Source organism: Dasypus novemcinctus, chromosome 17 (assembly GCF_030445035.2).
Source record: "Dasypus novemcinctus isolate mDasNov1 chromosome 17, mDasNov1.1.hap2, whole genome shotgun sequence".
In the NCBI taxonomy this organism is placed as follows: domain Eukaryota; kingdom Metazoa; phylum Chordata; class Mammalia; order Cingulata; family Dasypodidae; genus Dasypus; species Dasypus novemcinctus.
Genome location: NC_080689.1, coordinates 88,894,193 through 88,912,667, shown reverse-complemented (window position 1 = coordinate 88,912,667; position 18,475 = coordinate 88,894,193). Strand labels below are relative to the sequence as shown.

Below are 18,475 nucleotides of genomic sequence, written 5' to 3'. Positions count from 1 at the left end.
GGTGTCTTTGGCTTTGGTACTAGAGTAATGTTGACATCATACAGTGAGTTAGGCAATGTTCCTTCTGTTTTGATTTTTGGGAAGAGTTTAAACAAGATTGGTGTTAGTTCTTTCTGGAACATTTTGTATAATTCACCTGTGAAGCCATCTGCCCCAGGACTCTTAGTTGGGAGGTTTTTAATGACTGATTCTATATCTTTACTTTTGATTGGTTTGTTGAGATTTTCAATTTCCTCTTTTGTCAATGTAGGCTGCTTATGTGTTTCTAGGAATTTGTCTGTTTACTCTAAAGTGTCCTTGTTGGAATATAGATTTTCAAGGTATCCTCTTATGATAGTCTTTATTGATCTTCTCAAAGAACCAGCTCTTGGTTTTGTTTATTGTTTCAAGTCTTTTCTCTTTCATTTGAATCTGCTCTGATATTTATTTCTTTCTTTTTCCTTTTGGTTAGTTTGTTGTTTTTCTACTAATTCCTCCAAGTGAGCAATTAGTTCTCCAATTTTAGCTCTTTTTTAAAGAGTTTCAGCAAGATTGGTGTTAGTTCTTTCTGGAATGTTTTGTAGAATTCACCTGTAAAGCCATCTGGCTCTGGACTCTTCTTAATTGGGAGGTTTTTAATGATTGATTCTATCTCTTTCCTTGTGATTGGTTTGTTGAGATCATCAATTTCTTCTTTCATCAATATAGGCTGCTTATGTGTTTCTAGGAATTTGTCCATTTCCTCTGAATTGTCATTTTTGTTGGGACATAGTTTTTCAAAGTATCCTCTTATGATAGTCTTTATTTCTGTGGAGTCAGTGGTGATATCTCCTTTCTCATTTCTTATTTTGTCTATTTGCATCTTCTCTCTATTTTTCTTTGTTAGTCTAGCTAAGGGCTTGTCAATTTTATTGATGTTCTCAAAGAACTAGCTCTTGGTTTTGTTCATCTTTTCAAGTGCTTTCGTATTTTCTATTTCATTTAATTCTGCTCTTATCTTTGTTCTTTCTTTCTTTCTTTCTTCTTCCTGTGGGGTTACTTTGTTGTTTTTTCACTAATTCCTCCAAATGTGCAGTTAGCTCTTCAATTTTTGCTCTTCTTTTTTGATGTATGAATTTTTGGTTATAAATTTCCCTCTCAGTACTTCTTTAGCTGCGTCCCATAAGTTTTTGTATGTTGTGTTATCATTTTCATTAGTTTCAAGGTAGTTTTTAATTTATTTTGAGATTTCCTTTTTGGCCCACTTTTTTTTTTTAAGAGTGTGCTGTTTAATTTCCATATCTTAGTGTGAAATCTGGGACTCTGACCCTTTCAGATTTGCAGCTCCACTCCACTGTGGTCAGAGATATTATTTTGTATGGTTTTGTTCTTTCTGAATTCATTGAGCCTTTCTTTGTGACCTAGCATATGGTCTATCTTGGAGAATGATCCATGTGCACTTGAGAAAAATGTATATCCTGCTGTATTTGGGTGTAATGATCTGTATATGTCTAATAGATCCAGCTCCTCTAATATACTGATCTGTATTTGGGTGTAATGATCTGTATATGTCTATTAGATCCAGCTCCTCTAATACACTGTTCAAAATATTTTTTTCTTTATTGATTCTCTTTTGAGATGTTCTGTCCAAAGTTGATAGTGGTGTATTAAAGTGTCGCACTATAATTATAGAGGCATCTATTCTTTCACTTAATTTTTCCAGTGTTTGCCTCACGTATTTGGAGGCACCCTTGTTAGGACCATAAATATTTAAGATTGTTCATTCTTCTTGAAAGATTATCTGTTTCACTAATTGTAGTATCCATCTTTGTCTCTCACAATTGTTTTGCATTTAAAGTCTATTTTGTCTGATATTAATATAGTACTCCTGCCTTTTTTGGTTATTGTTTGCTTTTAAGATTGTTTCCCAGCCATTCACTTTCAACCTCTTTAAATCCCTGGGTCTAAGATGTATTTCTTGTAGACAGCATATAAATGGGTCATATTTCCTTATCCAATCTTCCAGTCTGAATTATTTGACAGGTGAGTTTAATCCATTGACTTTCAATGTTATTACTTTCAAGGAATTATTGATGTTAACCATATTTCCTTTGGACTATTGTTTGTCATATTTTGTCATATTTTGTTTGTTTCCTTCTCTGTCTTTTTTGTTGCCTCTCCTGTTTTTTTTCTTTTTTCCTGCAGAACTCCCTTTAGTATTTCTTGAAGGGCAGGGTTCTTTTTGGCATACTCTTTTAATTTCTGTTTATCTGTGAATATTTTGAACTCTCCATCATTTTTGAATGCTATTTTAGCTGGGTAGAGTATTCTTGGTTGGAAATTTTTTCCTTTTAGTACCTTGACTATACCATACCACTGCCTTCTTGCCTCCATGGTTTTAGATGAGAAATCAGCACTTAATCTTATGGAGCTTCCCTTGTATGTGATGGTTCTTTTTTCTCTTGCTGCTTTTAGAATTTTCTCTTTGTCTTGAGCATTGGATAATTTGACAAGTATATGTCTTGGGGTGTGCCTTTTGGGATTTATGGTGTTTGGGGTGCATTGTGCTTCCTGGACATGCACATCCATCTCTCTCAGTAGATTTGGGAAGTTTTCAGCCATTATTTCCCCCAACACACCTTCTGCCCCCTTTCCCTTCTCTTTTCTGTCTGGGATGCCTATAATACATATGTTTGTGCACTTTGCATAGTCATTCAGATCCCTAAGTCCCAGCTGGATTTTTTTCTTATCTATTTCTTGATCAGTTCTACTATCTGTTTGATTTCAGATGTACTGTCTTCCATATCGCTAATTCTCTCCTCTGCCTCTTCTAATCTGCTGTTATTTGCTGAGAGTGTATTTTTGATTTCTTGAACTGTGATATTCATCACTATCATATCTGTTATCATTTTTGTGTATGACTGCAATTTCTTCTGTATTCTCTCCAAATGTTTTCTTCATATTGTTAATCTCTTCCTTTACTTCATTAAGTTGGTCTCTAATATATGTTTTGAGAGTTATAATTACTTGTCCAATGTTCTGCTCCTGTTCCTGGTTTTTAGTTTGTTCATTGGATTCACCCATGTTTTCCTGAATATTGGTTTGGTTTGTAGTTTTTTGTTGCTGTCTGGTCATCATTTTATCTTGACAGGTTTAATGAGTTCCTTAGCTTCTTTGTCTATTCTTGGGGGTTAATTAGTTGCTGTTCTTGCATAAGTGTTATGTCTTCTCTTTGTCACTTTGTTCTTCTTACTCTATTTTCTTGTTGCTGGCTAAGTTCACTTTGAAGGAAAACATTAGGGCCAGGGAAAGCAAAATGAATAAGAAAAGAAAATGTATAAAGTAGTATTGGTAATAAATGTTAACAGAGCAACAATGTGAGATCTAGAAGAATGGATATTAGACCCATGTAAGTTATGTAGAGTTATAGCAGTAAGTAGAGTACCTATAATTGGACAGTCAACTGAATATGGGGAAGAATATAGTATGAATTAAAAGGCCAGTGATTTCATGAGAGAGCAAAAGAGAAAAGAAAGACAATAATATCAAGAGTGGATAAAAGATAGAAAACAGAACAAAGATATTAGAAATAAAAAGACAATTTGGGGACCAAAGAGAGGGAGGTGGAATGTAAGAGAAACAGTAGATGATGGAGGAAAGAAAGATGTAGGGAAAAGAGGATAGTGTAGGTGTCCAAAATCAATACACACAGAAAAGAGGAAATGGAGGATGAGGAAAGACAGCAAATGTGAAGCGTTCCCTGCAGCACCTATTATATAAATAAAATAAAATAAAAAGAAGAAAAAGAGAGAAAAGGAAAAAAGAGAAGAGAAAAAGAGGGGCAAAGAAAAGGGGAAAACAAGCAAGAAAAAGACTAAATAAATGAAAAAGGACCTCTGGGATAAAATGGGAGAAAAGATGGGAGACCAGGAGACAATGCAATATTGGCAAAAAAGAACCAACATTTCAAGCTAGGAATCCTCTTTGCAGTTAAATAATACACTTAGGGATCTGACCTTCCCCCTTTCTCCTTTCCTCACTTCTCTCTCTCCCAGGGCAGCAGGAAAGCTACCTAAGAGGTCCAGTATGAGATTCAAGTAGGTCCTTGTTGAACCAACTCAACACAGAAAACTATGACTCTTTATTTCCAGCATGAGAGCACCTACACCTCACTGGAAACCCCAAATGTGCTATTGGAAGCTTGGATAGCACCTATAGTCCCTCCTCCTTAGGTGTGCTAGGGGAGGTCTAATTGATTTTCTGACTCCACCTTCTCCCAGACCAAGTTTCCTATCCCAGGACATTTAGGTAAATTGGCCTTCTCAGCAGATTTGCCTCTTCTTTCTTCCCAGACTCTCCCCAAGTCAGCTGGTACACTCCAAGTTCAAGGAGAGAGAGATAAACACACACACACACACACACAAAACACGGAGGGCTTGGGTAATCCAGGACCTCAGATGGACCGCAGGGCACAGGGGATTCGGGGATGGGAAGTCCATAATATTGCAGACTCAAGGTGTGTGAGTCTCTGGAGCATGGGCCACTAGGGTTTAGGGGACACAGACCTGGGAACCATGCATCTGGTTAACATGAGGCCTGGGAACACCACAGCACAACAAAGTTTTCAGAGATCACAGCAGCCAGGCTGCCAGCCCTAGGGGGAGGGGTTCCACCCACAACTTCTGACCTCCATGTCAGAAACCCAAAATTCCACCTCTCATAAGAATCTCTTCTGTCACTGTCTCACCAAATCGACATCCAGCCATCTCCTGCCCTGCAAGCCCCCGAAACAGCCTGTTTAGGGTTTGTGAACACCACAGCACAACAGAGATTTCAGGGATCGCTGTGCCTGGGCTGCCAGCCTGAGGGGGAGGGGCTCCACTCTCAACCTCTGACCTCCATGTCAGAAACCCAAAATTCCACCTCTTGCAAGGATTTCCTCCATCACTGTCTCACCAAATCGACATCCCACCCCGCAAGCCCCCGAAGCATTCAATCTGGGTTTGGGAACACCCCAGCACAACAAAGCCTTCAGGAATCACTGCAGCCAGGCCGCCAGCCCCAGGGGGAAGGGTCCCACCCACAGTCTCCGACCTCCATGCAAGAGACCCAAAATTCTACCTCTTGCAAGAATCTCCTCTGTCACCATCTCACCAAATCGATGTCCAGACACCTCCTGCCCTGCAAACACCTGAAACAGCCCAGTCCAGCAGGACTCCAACCCTTCTCAGCCACTTCCCTGCAGGAGAGATTATGAGGTGCACTCACTTGGACACCATCTTGCCCCACCTCCCCCGCTCATGGGTTTCTAAAACAATTCCTGAATCTGAAACTTGTGTTTCCATTTAGGAATTGACAAGTAAATGATTTGAGGCTAACCATATCATATCATATTTATTATAAAAATGTCTGTAATTCCTGTTATTAAAAACAAGTAGATTTGTACATGTTTAGGAAAGGTGTAGACAGACTTTAATTCCAAAATAAGGTATTTGCCTTAGTGCTTGTTCCACAAATTGATTTTTTTTTAATTATTTTTTATTTATTTATCTCCCCACCCCAGTTGTCTGCTCTCTGTGTCCATTCTCTGTGTGCTCTTCTATGTTCATTTGTATTCTTGTCTGTGGCACCCAGAATCTGTGTCACATTCTGTTGCATCATCTTGCTGCATCAGCTCTCTATTTGTGTGGCACCACTCCTGGGTAGGCTGCAACTTTTTTTTGCTCTGGGCAGCTCTTCTTATGGGGCGCACTCCTTGTGCATGGGGCTCCCCTATGTGGGGACACCCCTATGTGGCACAGCACTCCTTGCATGCACCAGCACTGTGCATGGGCCACATGGGTCAGGAGGCCCTGGGTTTGAACGTTGGACTTCCCATGTGGTAGGCGGATGCCCTATCCATTGGGCCAAATTTGCTTCCCCAGAAACTGATTGTGAAGTATTACTTGCCACTTAAATGAGAAGTTGTTTTTTAAATGCTTTTCTATTTTTTCACAGATATCTCCTGTCAGTTCTGTTTCCTTAGAGAACCCTGAGTAATACAGGATTCATTATTCTAAACAATCCAATATTAAAATTTCTCTTGCTTATGATTTTGAAGTCTTATCAGGGTTTAGAAGAATTTTACCAATAAAATGCTTTGACATTAAATTTAATTTTGTTTACTTTCTTTTAGGTACAGCATAGATTTTATCCAGGTAAGATTTTAGCTTATGTTGTCTACACAGTGTTTTCTCAATATTGGTGCTTGGTGTGGGTTCTAATGTTGTGAGAAGAAGATTCAGTGATTTCTGATGCCTGGTATCTTGATAACTTGGAAAAATTTAGAATTAATGGCTTGTTGATCTGAATGAAGGGGTAGACAGCAATACCACCAACTGAGAAAGGAGACTGAGAGGGGGAACAGACTGTGGGACTCGGGAGAAGAGGAGTTTGATTTAGCATAGAAATTCTTAGGGAGCACTGATGATCATCTGAGGTTTGGGGTGAGTGGTGTCTGGCACAACCTGGCTCTATGGACAAAGTAAAAAGAAGACATTGTTGGTGTGTATCAAGAAATGTAAGGCTCAGGGAAGACTCCAAATATTGCTGGGCAAATTAAGTCTCTACTAGGCATTTAAGCCAGATGTTGTGAAGGTTAAGTGGAAGGAGCCATTAAGTCCAGAGGAGAATGAGGAGAAATAAACATGATGCAAAATGGGGATAACGAATTCCATATATGCATCATATGTGGGGCAATTAAGATATAGTGTTTCTTGAGATCCATGGCCTCAATACATTATGTATTAGGTCAGATGAGAGAATTCAGTACCAGTCAGGGAAGTCTGAAATCCTAAGTACTGTCCTAGATACCAGATCATGTGCCTTTGCTCCTAATAATTAGGATATTTCCATTTTATTCATTTCTCCTAATTTTCTTATGGGCAGGTCTATGTTGAGAAGACAAAATATCTGAGACTTTGAAGTACTGCATGGGGGAAAACAAAATACTCATGAAAAGAGTATCCGATTATAAAGAGAAGGTATTTTTAATTTTTTCAGGTTTCAACTTGAATTCTTTCCATGCATCCTCTGATTCCATTATTGGATAATTTCTTTCATTAGAGTGTCTTAGATCAAAATTTTCTATAAACAATTTAAATCTGAAGCCAGTGTCCTATGTGTATATTTTCTTTGTTTCATTGGGGCTTACCCACTTGGGGCTAACTATGAATACCACTGTAATTTATATTTTTAACTCTGAATCCCTTATCACATTTTTGTATAGATCAATGAAGTAAAGAATTATGTTGAACAAGTCAACAAATAAAATAAAACTCAGATAAAGTAAATAAATTTAAGGTAAAAATGTCACCTCTATCTTGGATTACATCCTAAAAATAAAAGTAAAACTAACAAGTAATATTACCAACCCTGAATATGCTTTGTGTGGAATAACAACAAAACACTCAGTGGAATGAACAAAATCCTGATTGATGTAATTCAAAGCATGCAAGTTCCATTGGATTTGGAGGGAGGTCAGAATAGTAAGGATCAAGACTTGGTAAAATTTTGTTTCTAACTGCTGCCATGATCTGGCTTTTTACTTTTTTGTACATTGGGTGCTATATATCACTTTTTCAACTTTTAGGCAAATCCTGAATTATCAACATTACAAAGTGAACTGAGCAACCCAATGCCCAATAATTGTGCCCTGGAAGCTGGGTTGCTTTTTGAGAAGAAATTCTCACTTAGTAGAAATGCTCTGACATTGGAATGTAAAGAATGGATTCCTGTTTTCTGGATTCAGGCCCCTCTCCTCAGTCTCCCAACCAAGTTCACAGGTCCATATCCACACCCACAGTGCACAAATGTTCTATCCTTTACAGAATCTATAAAAGAACTGGAAGATGACTGTGATTTATTGCAGTCTGAGAAAGATGCATTGGATGAGGAAAACAAAGTGCTGAGAATGAAAATAGAAGAACTCCAAGAACTGTACAACCAGAAAAATGGACATGCAAATGTAAGATACTCCTGAGTTCACTGCTTCAATCAGTGCTCTATGAAGGAATGTGTGGGCCAGGGTAGATAACTGTGTCATTTTTGAGGAAAAGCAATGCCATATATTTGCCATATTTACACTATAAAATTGTCTTTCTTTTTCCTTTGATTCCATAATCTATACTTTTCTTTCCATCCTAAATGTTATCAGGGATTCTCATCTCTAATTTGTTTTGAGGAAGGGCATTCAGGTACCATGAGTTTCTGCTGCTCTGCTGCCTCTGTCCTTTTAGGAATGCATGCTCTTTCTGTGCTCCACCAAGCTAATTCACCTTGCTTTCTCTGTGACCAAGTTACCTAACTGGGATTTACCTTCCCCTTGCTGTCCTGGCTCTCCATAATCTTGAGCAAGTGGTGTGAGTTGGTTGCAGTAACATAAAATCTTCAAAACCCTGTAGAGAATCTTTTTATCTATCAGTGGAGCCATATGTTTCAGATTTAGTAGATGGCAAATATACAGAACAAACATTCCACAACATCAGAGGTGAGCCAGTAGAAGTTATAAACATACAAAGACATCTTTGCAGAGTATACTTGGGTAATTCATTAGGCTGTGGAAATAAATATGGCATTTGTGGAGTTAGGTAACTTTTACCATATACAACTTTATAGTGTATTTTGACTTCTCAATCCACAAAATAATTTCTTTGCAATTGGACTTTCTGTTTTCATTGCTGTTTGTCTCTACTAAGATTCTTTGTATCTTCTGGGCATATAGCCATCTCTCAGCAGTTTAGTATTTAATCATTGTTCAGGCCCCTACTGCATGATGCCATTGAACACCAAAATCAGAAAACTCACTTTGTCTCTCTTTCTCTGCTCATCAAGCAATTGCTTTTTTTCTCTACCCAAAAATTTTTTGGTTTGTGCTTAATGTCTGGCCTTCTTGATAAACACATGTCTCATTGCAGTATTTGTTTTTAGGAACTAATCTCTGCCACCAATAATTACCTAAAGGACACTTGTTTTCCTTCAGGGAATGGATTCAGCTCCTCCAGCATCCAGTCCATTTCATCTGCTGTGTTGTGGCTACCCTACTGTCTCCCAACGCTGTGTCCTTACCTCATTGTCTTTCTTGCCCCACTCTCCTAAGTGCTTTGTGTCCAATTTCCTGTCCTTCTCACTTCTTCCAAACCTCAATCCATCCTCTCCACAGCTGCCAGAGGGAACTTTCTGGCCACCCCCTAAGTGTGTCATTCCCTGATACAGTCTATGGAGAATGCTCCTTGTACTGCACGGTCAGTCCCAGCTCCTCAGCTGGGCATAGGTTGCACCCCCTCAGCTCGTCCCAGGTGCCACCCCAGCACTTCTCCTGAAGCTCCCTCCCAGGAGCAATGAACTGCAGCCAATCTGCCCCACTTCCTCAGGTCACCAGAAGCCTTTGTGCCCTTGCATCTGCTGTTTCCTCTACAGCAAAAATGTCTTCTTACATTCTTTGCACCCGACAACCTCCTTCCCACTCCGGTCTTTCTTCCCAAGTCTTTTCTGGAGAAAGGTGGTGCACAAATAGGCAGATAAGAATCTGGCAACTCATAGTTTTATATCTAAAGTAACCTGTGAATATGTGTGGTCCAAATCAGACACCAAGCACAGGACCAACTTTCCAGGATCCTATATCTGCCTCCAGTGTGGTCAATTCTGCTGCTAAAACCCTCCATTGAGTTCTTAATTCCAGTTACTTCATTTTTCATTCCCTGACAGAATTCATAATCTTGATTTGTAATTTCTCAAACATAGAGACAATTAAAGTTTGTGTGATGACTTTTTTATCTGGATCCCTCTGAGTAGGCAGGCTTCTATTGTATTTTACTTTCTGTCACATCACAGTGTCTTGTCCTGTCCATTGTCTGGTCATTTTTTACTGAGTGCCAGACACTGAGTTAAAAATTCAGTGAAGTGGAAGCCTAGGAAAGTATTATCTTACTCAAGAAAAGAGTGGAATTTATTTCTTGTAGCTGATATGGCACACTAGCAGTCCTAGAGCCTCTTAATTGTGTCAATGGAGATCATTCACAAAGGTTTAACCCTACAACAGCCAATGGATTTCCTGCCTACCATGACTCCACATGTAGATTTCAGGCCCCCAAACAGCCAGGGGTTTTATTAGGTGTGACCTCAGTGGCAGACCCTGTGCTCCACCCTTCTTCCTCATAGCACACACACACGTAGAAACTGCTGATCTTGCTTGTGTCTTCTTGAATTCACCAGTAAGCTAAGGGGACAGAGCTCCAAGGGTCAGGCTGACCTTATTCCTGGGTTTCTTTCTCTGCCTGGGTCTTGCCTTCATGATTCTTTGTTGCCTTCTTAGTTCCGTGGTGCACTCACTTGCATACTTCACACTTCATGCTTCTTGTTGTTCTAGGAGGGGGGAGAGCAGGGGCTTCAGATCCACTGATCCATGGCCAGAAGCAAACTCTCCCTGATCTCCCCTCAAGACTCAGGCACTGTGCCATCCCTTCCCAAGCCCCAGCAGGGATTGCTCTGTCCTCACCTACCTTACAGGCATGACCCTGTGAGACCCTTTAGCCCCTCTGTACCTTCCAACTTCACAGGGCCCACATTACCTTGTAGCCCCTGCAGAGAATATTTGCTGGAGCATTGCCTGGGTAGCTGGAAATGAATGCATAAGCCTTGCTTTCTCTCTAGGGTGTAACTGTCCTGATTCACAGAGCTCTTTATTTAGCTTCTTAAAAATATATATAATTTTATTACAGAAGTTATGAACTTATAAAGCAATCATGCACATGGGTAGAATTTCCACACAACACCCTTCCACCAGCACACCACAATGTGGTGGAACATTTGTTACAGATTGTGAGATATCATCAGACTATTACCACCAACCATGGTCCATAGCACACGTTTGGCATACTTTTTCCATTACCCTGCCCCACGGTATCAACACAGTACATCTTTGGCATTGATGCAAGAATATTACAGTATTGCTGTTAAGCACTGTCCATAGGTCACACCAGTTGTATTTTTCCTAGACTTCTCCACATTTCCACTACCATGCAATAGTAACATATACTCATTTCAGTTCAAGAGAAGCACATTCTTGCATTTTTACTATTAAACACAATTCTCATCCATCTCTGGGTTCACTGTTATTCAGTCCCTAGATTATTCTCTTTCTTTCAGTTGCTTGTACATCCCTAGACTAGCCTTTTCAACCACAATCCCATTTATAAACCAGCTGCTACTCACTGTAATGTGTTACCATTAACTCTGTCCATTTCCACACTTTTACATTCAAGTTAATTCAACCTGAGTTGAATACCTTTTGAATCCAGAGCACATTTTAACTCAGGAGATCTCCTTTCCCCCTTGACTATGAACCCTTGGGGAAGGCGGCAGGAGCCCCATATCTGAGCTGTGGACCTCCCAGGGGTTACCTGCACACTCCTCCAACAGCTGTGTCTGGGGTGCCCTGAGCCTTCGACTGAGAACCAGCTCTTCCCAGGAGAAATCAGAGGAGCCACCTGAGTCACGCTCCTGTGTCAGCTTCTGAAGAGGTGGTCAGCCCTGGTTCTCTACATTGAAATAAAACGGGCTTTCACCCAAGAGACTTGCCCCAGGCAGGCACAGGGTGTGTCTCTTATGGGCTTTTTAGGTCTTTTTCATTCTCTATATTAATGAATAGGAGTGCAGAATGAGGATGTGAAGCTCAAAGATGTAGGCAACTAGCCAGGGGCCCAAGACTGAGTTTTCATTTTCTCTCAACAGAAGGTTTGGATTCTTCCCCCTGATTGTGCTTGTACATTCATGGGTTCATGCTGAAGAAAGGAGGGGACATTTGAATCTAGACCTTAGACTGCTGGCAGAGAAAGAAAGCAGAATTTCACCTGGGAAACTGGCAAATGTTATATATTTCTTCCCCATGTCAGAAAGCTGGGACCCAAAGAGCATGAGCAGCAGGAATGGGAGAGGCAGCTGTCAGCTGCAGAGGACACAGCAAATTTGGCTGTAGAGGAAGCACAGCAATACATGTGAGTTCAGCAACTGAGCACCAGTGGCTCATGGATCTCCTGTGGGCTTTTTAGGGTTTTTAATCTTTTCTGCATTGTTTAGACCTGGTTAGCATTGTAACAAAAATAAATGGGCAGAAGGCATGTATACTGAAAAATCTCATTAAAAATTTTAAGTTTACAAATTAAAAAAAAAGTTTAGTTAACATTTCCTGCTCCCAATGCTGGCCCAACAGTTGATAAACTGGTTCATGAAAATATTTGGTGGGGAGGGGAGTGGTATAAATTATCCTAATTCCTTAGGAAAGCAACTGATATCAGATGAATCACAACCCATAAAAATGATTGTGCCATTGTTAAGCATTGGGAAATATCCTAAGGACATATGGAAAGGAAGAGAAGAGTTTTAGGATGGAAGATCCTAACAGCAGAATCACCCAGGGACAGATTGAGAACAGCTGAGGGCATTACAACCAATCAACTCAGAATCCAGGCATGAAATGTTAGACAAGGAAGTGAGGTGGAAATCCCTGATCCTATTTTACCCTCTCATCATGGGAAAGGTGCTTTTATACAGGGATAAAGTCCACTGGGATAGGGCTATTAGGGTAATGGGAAGGTGTGTAGATTATTTATACCGATATTCACTATTGTGCTTGAACTGATGAAACGACTAATTCATAGGCAAAGAATGGAAGAAATGGAACAAAAGCTACAGCAGGCAGGGCACTAAGTTGTTCAGACACCAGGTAGCCTCATCTGCCCATCAGCCCATCAGTCGCAGAATTCCCTGCACCTAATGCAGGTGGTTATAAAAGGCTCAGAATCCCTAAACAAGTGCTTGTTGATGTGTTGTCTTTTCCAGATCATCCTGCATGAGAAGAAGGCTCACGATACCTGGGTGAGCATTTTCTTTCTTTCCTTACTCTTGTGCACAATCTGCCATAACTACGTGTGAGTGTGATCTCCCCATAACTTAGAGCTCGTGCACCAGAATGAGAGCTGTTGGAGCAGACCAGGAAGACTCATGATTTGAGTCAGAGGTACAGGATTTAGATGGACTTTTTATTTTCCAGGATATTTTCAAGGTTTTTTAAGGCTAAACTGTTTGGTATCTAGGAAAGGACTTGACTTTCTGTATCTTCCTGTCTAATCTTTATATTCAAGATTACTGGTTGAAACCCAAAAAAGGGAAGAGCAAGAGGGATGCAGGATGCAGCAACCAATGCTGGGAAGATGTGACAGGCAGAGCCCTCCGTGGAGAGGTAGGAGTGATGTGGCTATGGGTGGGAGGCTGACCATCCCTTTGTAAGATAACCTAAGCTGTCTGTGACTTGTGGATGTGGGACGGTAAGAGGCTGCACTCCTGCCCTTGGTGACCATGGCAACGACTCCACTCCCAGGAAACAGTTTAGCAATGCAAAGTCTATAAACTTTAAATATTCAGGGAAAATGCAAACCTAAAGTGCTAAAAGCTTATCTAGAATGTATGAAGTCCATGCTAAAAGCTTACCTAGGATATAGAAGATATAAGCTAATTCAAACCTATTGAGCACTGAAACAAAAGAACAATTTGGCCCTTCCTCTATGTATAAAAGGAACTCAAAATTCTTGTTCGGGGCTCGGGTTTGAAACAGAAAGCTCCCAATCCCGGCTGGCCATCAATAAATCATTTTTCATTCTCAAAATCATTCCCTGAGTCCTGGTCTTTCTATACGTAAGTAATTGAACCTTTCTCAACTTCTACAACAGGAGCACTGGGAAAAGAGCAGTCCTTTAATTTCTGCAGCAAAATCCACATGAGGTAGGAGGCCATTGTGCTGCCTGGAAACCACCCCGGGCACTTAGGAGAGAACAGGGTCCCCAGGGTGACCACTCCTGTCCTCCTGTCCTCCTGCCCCATCCTGAATGGCCTTTTGTCCCATCCCCTGGGAATGGTGGGGCTTGCTCCCCCCACTAAGGTTGAGCCACCCTCTGCCATGCCCCCCCCCCACAGGCTCAGTTCTCAACTGGAGATGCAACTAGAAGGGAAATGGGTCAGGACCCACCTCCCACCTTGCAGTGAGTAGTTTGAAGGGTGTATTTTACTTTTTTTTTTGAGAAAAATAACATGAACATTTTAGAATGTGGGCTAATACATCCTTGACTATAGAAGAAATGTTCGTGCTAGTTTTTTGTGGATAGTCTGCTGCAGGAATGCTTTAAGTCTACAAACAGACACTTACTGTTGGTGTTTACTTTCTCCTTTTGGCTTGTTTTAGTTTTTAATTGTGAAATATAGGATTCCAGTCATAAATTAAATTCCTATATAATTTGAATCCTCTGATGTTATAAATGTAACTCTAAATGTTTACCATAATCTTTCCTTTTCTCATTATAATATTGTCTGCAAGTATTTTTCTCTCCATAAATATATAACAGCTGATCAGAAGTCAGATTATATATAAACTGAAAGGACAGGACCAGTATTCATACCTAGGATATTCTTCCTATCCAAGCTTTTCTTATTTTATTTTATTTTTATTACAGAAATTGCAGGTTTACAGATCATGCAGAAATACAAGATTCCCATATACTACCCTGCCACCAACACTGAGCATTGGTGTGAAGCATTTCTTGCAAGTGATGACAGCACATGTTTCCAATTGTACTATTAACTATAGTCCATGGTTTAACTTAGGGTTACCATACATAAAACATAACATTTTCTCTTTTTAACCACATGCAGCTACATATTTCAGTGCTGTTAATTATGTTCACAGTATTGTGCTACCATCACCACCATCTGTCATTCCAAATAGGAGCTCTGTACATGTTATGTCTTAATTTCCCATTCCTTCTCCCCACTCAGTCCCCTGGTTACCTGTATTCTAGATTCTGACCCTATGAGTCTGTGTATTCTAATTGTTTCTGCACATAAACCATGAGTCATTTCCCTATGTGTATGGGAGACCCCTGTCTCACTGTTGAGTTTTGGATGGAGTTGAGCCCTGACCTGTCCTCAAGTGGTTGACTTATTAGGAAACACCTGGCTCTGCCAGCAGAGCTTTGTAATGTCTTCCTCAGGGGTTAAGGGCAGACCTTCCATTCTTCAGGGGTCCACTGGGAACCCATGCCTCTGTCAAGAGATCTGAGTGTGTTAAAGAATCTAAGATGGTGGAGGAAGGGGTGGTGGACAATCAGGCTTTTGCACAAAATATGCAAGTTGAAGTCAACCTCAGCCCAGCCTCCTGCTTTCTCCAACCCAGGACCTGGCCCAGCACCCAGGAGAAACATCAGCTCAGGAAGACCACTCCCTACGGAGGCCATGGAGGAGGGCAGGGCAACTGCTGTGGGATTTTCAATGGTAACTGTCTCAAGAAATTTTTATCACTTTTTGTAATACTCCTGGCCTCACCACCTCTTCTGTGATATCTTGACTGTCTCATCAATTGTCACAAGCAACAAGCATGGCTTCTCCTGGCCAAGCTTCTCACCTTTGGGGGCTTCCAGAGCCTTAAGTGCTTACAGGCCAGGGAGGGCTGAAGGACTTTGCTGTATTATGAGGACAATGCTCAACTCCACCGCTGTGAATCTCAGGACACAGTTGATTCCACCCATTTCCTTTATCTGGGAAGACTGCTGGTTTCCTGATGTGGTTTTGGCTGCTGCTACTGCTGTTTTACCCCTTTCCTGTTCGGGGTTAAGTATAACTGTTCGGGGTTAAGTATAATCTAGGTACCTTGAAAATGTGAAAAGATGACCCTGCCTCATTCAACTGTGAATTCACTTAGTCAGAGTGGATTCCTTGCAAATAGTATAATTCACCTCATCCCATCTCTGTTGGGAAATGTGCTGTTGAAGAATCCCTCCATTTGTACAATAGGTAAAAATATTTTGAATTATCAGAAATTATGTATTGGTAACAAAAAGCTATACTAGAGTGAAACACTGAAGAGTGAAAGTCATTACCTAAAGGGCTAATTCCCAGCCAAAGTCTTAGCTTGAATTTTGTTCACATCAACGTGTTCTCTTGTGGCTTGTGCAGGTGCTGTAACAGGTAAGTCCTCTGATCATACGTCATGGCACTTTTCCACCTTGAAATAAAAATGCATTTATTTAACTTCTGCTATTTAGAATTCCTAACTTATTTTTCCATAGGACAAAATTAATCTGCATCTCATAGTATACTCAAAAAATAGTATCACTTATGAATTAAAATAAATATTGTACCTGAGACTAATTGTTTCTGTCAGAAGCTCCTTTTCAAGTTCCCCTCCAGGGTTCTGGGAGCACCATCTCTCCAGAGATCTTGGAGTCCACAGGCAGCATTTCCAGAGAGTGGAAGACCTGTCAGGGAAGCAGAGGGGAACCAGGGGGGGGGGGGAAGTGGCAAGCAGAGCTGGTTTTGAACCTGACCCTGCCTCTCACAGCTGTGTGGCTTTTGGCAAATGATCTAGTTCAGGGGTTCTTAACCTTTTGTTCCATGGGCTGCTTTGCCAGTCAGGTGAAAGCCACAGACCCCTTCTTAGAATGTAGTGGAGATAGTTTTATGACACTCAACATTGGCATGTCTTCAAATTAAATTTTAAGATTATTCAAAATTAATTCAAGTTCATGGGCCCCCTGAAATCAGGTTAAGAAGCCCTAACCTCGTTCCTCTGAGAACAGATGGTAACAATTAGTGTGCAGTGGTGAGAAACAGAGATGAGAGAGGAAAGCCCAGTGGAAGGCTCTGAAAGCAGGCATCACTGCCTCTGCAGAGCAGGGAGTGTTCATTCCCTCTCATTCTGAATGCTCTCAACCTCCAAAGAGCACACTTCTGTGGTGGACTGAAAGGGGTGGGGAGAGGGTCCTGGAAATTATGCCTTGCTGTCTGGAATAGGCTCTTTCTTTGGAATTCCCAGTTAATCCCCAGAACAGCCCCCACCTGGGCATGGGCAGTGACATGTACATGGACAGCAGTTCCCCTGTGGCACCACCTAAGCTGTCGGGAATGAGTGGGGGGAGTTTCTAGCCTTGCTGCTTGTCTTCTGAAACCTGGTGGGTGGGAAGGTGCCAGGCCTTGATGCCTGCTTTCTCAGGTTTCACCCTTGTGGTGCTATGGTTTGGTCTGTCATATGGCAACTTAACTTCTGTCTGCAGGGTGGTATGGCTGCAAGAGCTCCCCCTCCTTTCCCAGGACCACCCTTCATGGACTGCCACATGAGAGGCCATCCATCACCAATGCTGAGATATGGGCCACCCCATCCACCCTGGAGACCTCAGCGGCCTCTGCATCTACCTGGACCTGCAGCTCCACCTCCACCTGGACCTGCAGCTCCACCTCCACCTGGACCTGCAGCTCCACCTGAACCTACAGCTCCACCTCCACCTGGACCTGCAGCTCCACCTCCTCCTCCACCTCTTCCATTTGGTATGAAGACCTATGTTTTAGTTTGCTAAATGCTGCCAAATATATATATACCAGAAATGAGTTGGCTTTCACAATAGGGATTTATAAACTCATGAGCTGGCAGTTCAAGGCTGTGAAAGTGTCTAGATCAAGCCATTATACACACTTTCCCCCCTGGCTGCAGGGGCATTCAAGGACAGGAGCGGGTCCACTTGTCTCCCCCCTCTCCTCCAGCCTCACTGCTTTCAGCTTCTGGCTAAATTGGCTTCCTCTCTGCTTCTGGCTCCCAGAGCCTTTTCCCTCAGCTTCTCAGTTCCTCTGTCTCTGCAGCTTTTTCTGTGTCTGAGGCTTTTTATTCCTCAGTGTATAAAGGTTTAAGACACCCTGGGTCACAAAATCCAACAAAAGGTCCTTAACTGAAGTAATTTAATCAAACCCCCCCCCCCACACACACACACACAGTTGGTTTATAAGGACAGGAATGCATTGGATTAGCCATAAGAGCCTGAGTTTCTGGGTTCTACAAAAATTTCAAACTGAAACTTAGAGACTGACTTGTAAACATGTCCACCCTTCCCACATCCATTCCTTTGAGAATGGCAACAGTGAGAGGGCCCTTCTGACTGTGGACCCAGTAATCATCCCATGTTTCTTCGACACCTGATAGGCTGCCGCATCTCCCCATGCTGAGCAGCATGTCAGTTCTGCAGCTGTGTGTCACATATGGGCCACATGCCAGACTGTCAGGGACAAGGGTCTAGACACACCCCTAATTCAAGGTGAGCATGAGGTCCACACAGAGTGGCTGCCTGGATGTTCAAATGGCACAGCAGTCAGCAAAGGAAGGACACACCTCAGAATTCCTTTACTATCAAGACCTCAGCTGGTAATTGCTGAAATAAGTTTTCCCTTGGAATTCAGAAATTTCTGACTCTGTGTGAAAGAGAATGCCCCACAGGCTTGGGAAATTCAATTCTGTTCTGATGGGATCAAGCGTCCACTGAGTTTATTGCACCCTGATGGATCTAAAGGAGAAGACAAAATCTAGCTCAGAGGGCTGCACCTGGCCTTCAGCAGTCAGACCGTTGGCAAGGCCTTTCAGCGCTGCCTCATGCTTCCTCCTGTGCTTCCT

At 41.6% G+C, this 18,475-nt stretch overlaps 1 protein-coding gene, 1 long non-coding RNA gene and 1 gene segment (V, D, J or C); 2 read left to right on the top strand and 1 right to left on the bottom strand.

Moving 5' to 3' along the window:
• LOC131273808 (immunoglobulin kappa variable 3-11-like) overlaps window positions 1-18,475 on the bottom strand; it is a 911,457-nt gene that overhangs the window by 258,912 nt on the left and 634,070 nt on the right.
• Window positions 6,123-17,393, top strand: SMR3B (submaxillary gland androgen regulated protein 3B). The gene is made up of 7 exons (XM_058277980.2): window positions 6,123-6,155; window positions 6,886-6,980; window positions 7,827-7,963; window positions 11,889-11,990; window positions 12,835-12,870; window positions 13,137-13,234; window positions 17,131-17,393. The coding sequence occupies exons 3-7, from the start codon at window positions 7,950-7,952 to the stop codon at window positions 17,391-17,393; spliced, it is 513 nt and encodes a 170-aa protein (XP_058133963.1). The 5' UTR covers window positions 6,123-6,155; window positions 6,886-6,980; window positions 7,827-7,949.
• Window positions 13,726-15,664, top strand: LOC131273888 (uncharacterized). The gene is made up of 3 exons (XR_009181051.1): window positions 13,726-13,773; window positions 13,966-14,030; window positions 15,218-15,664. It is a non-coding gene; the product is annotated as an uncharacterized lncRNA (long non-coding RNA).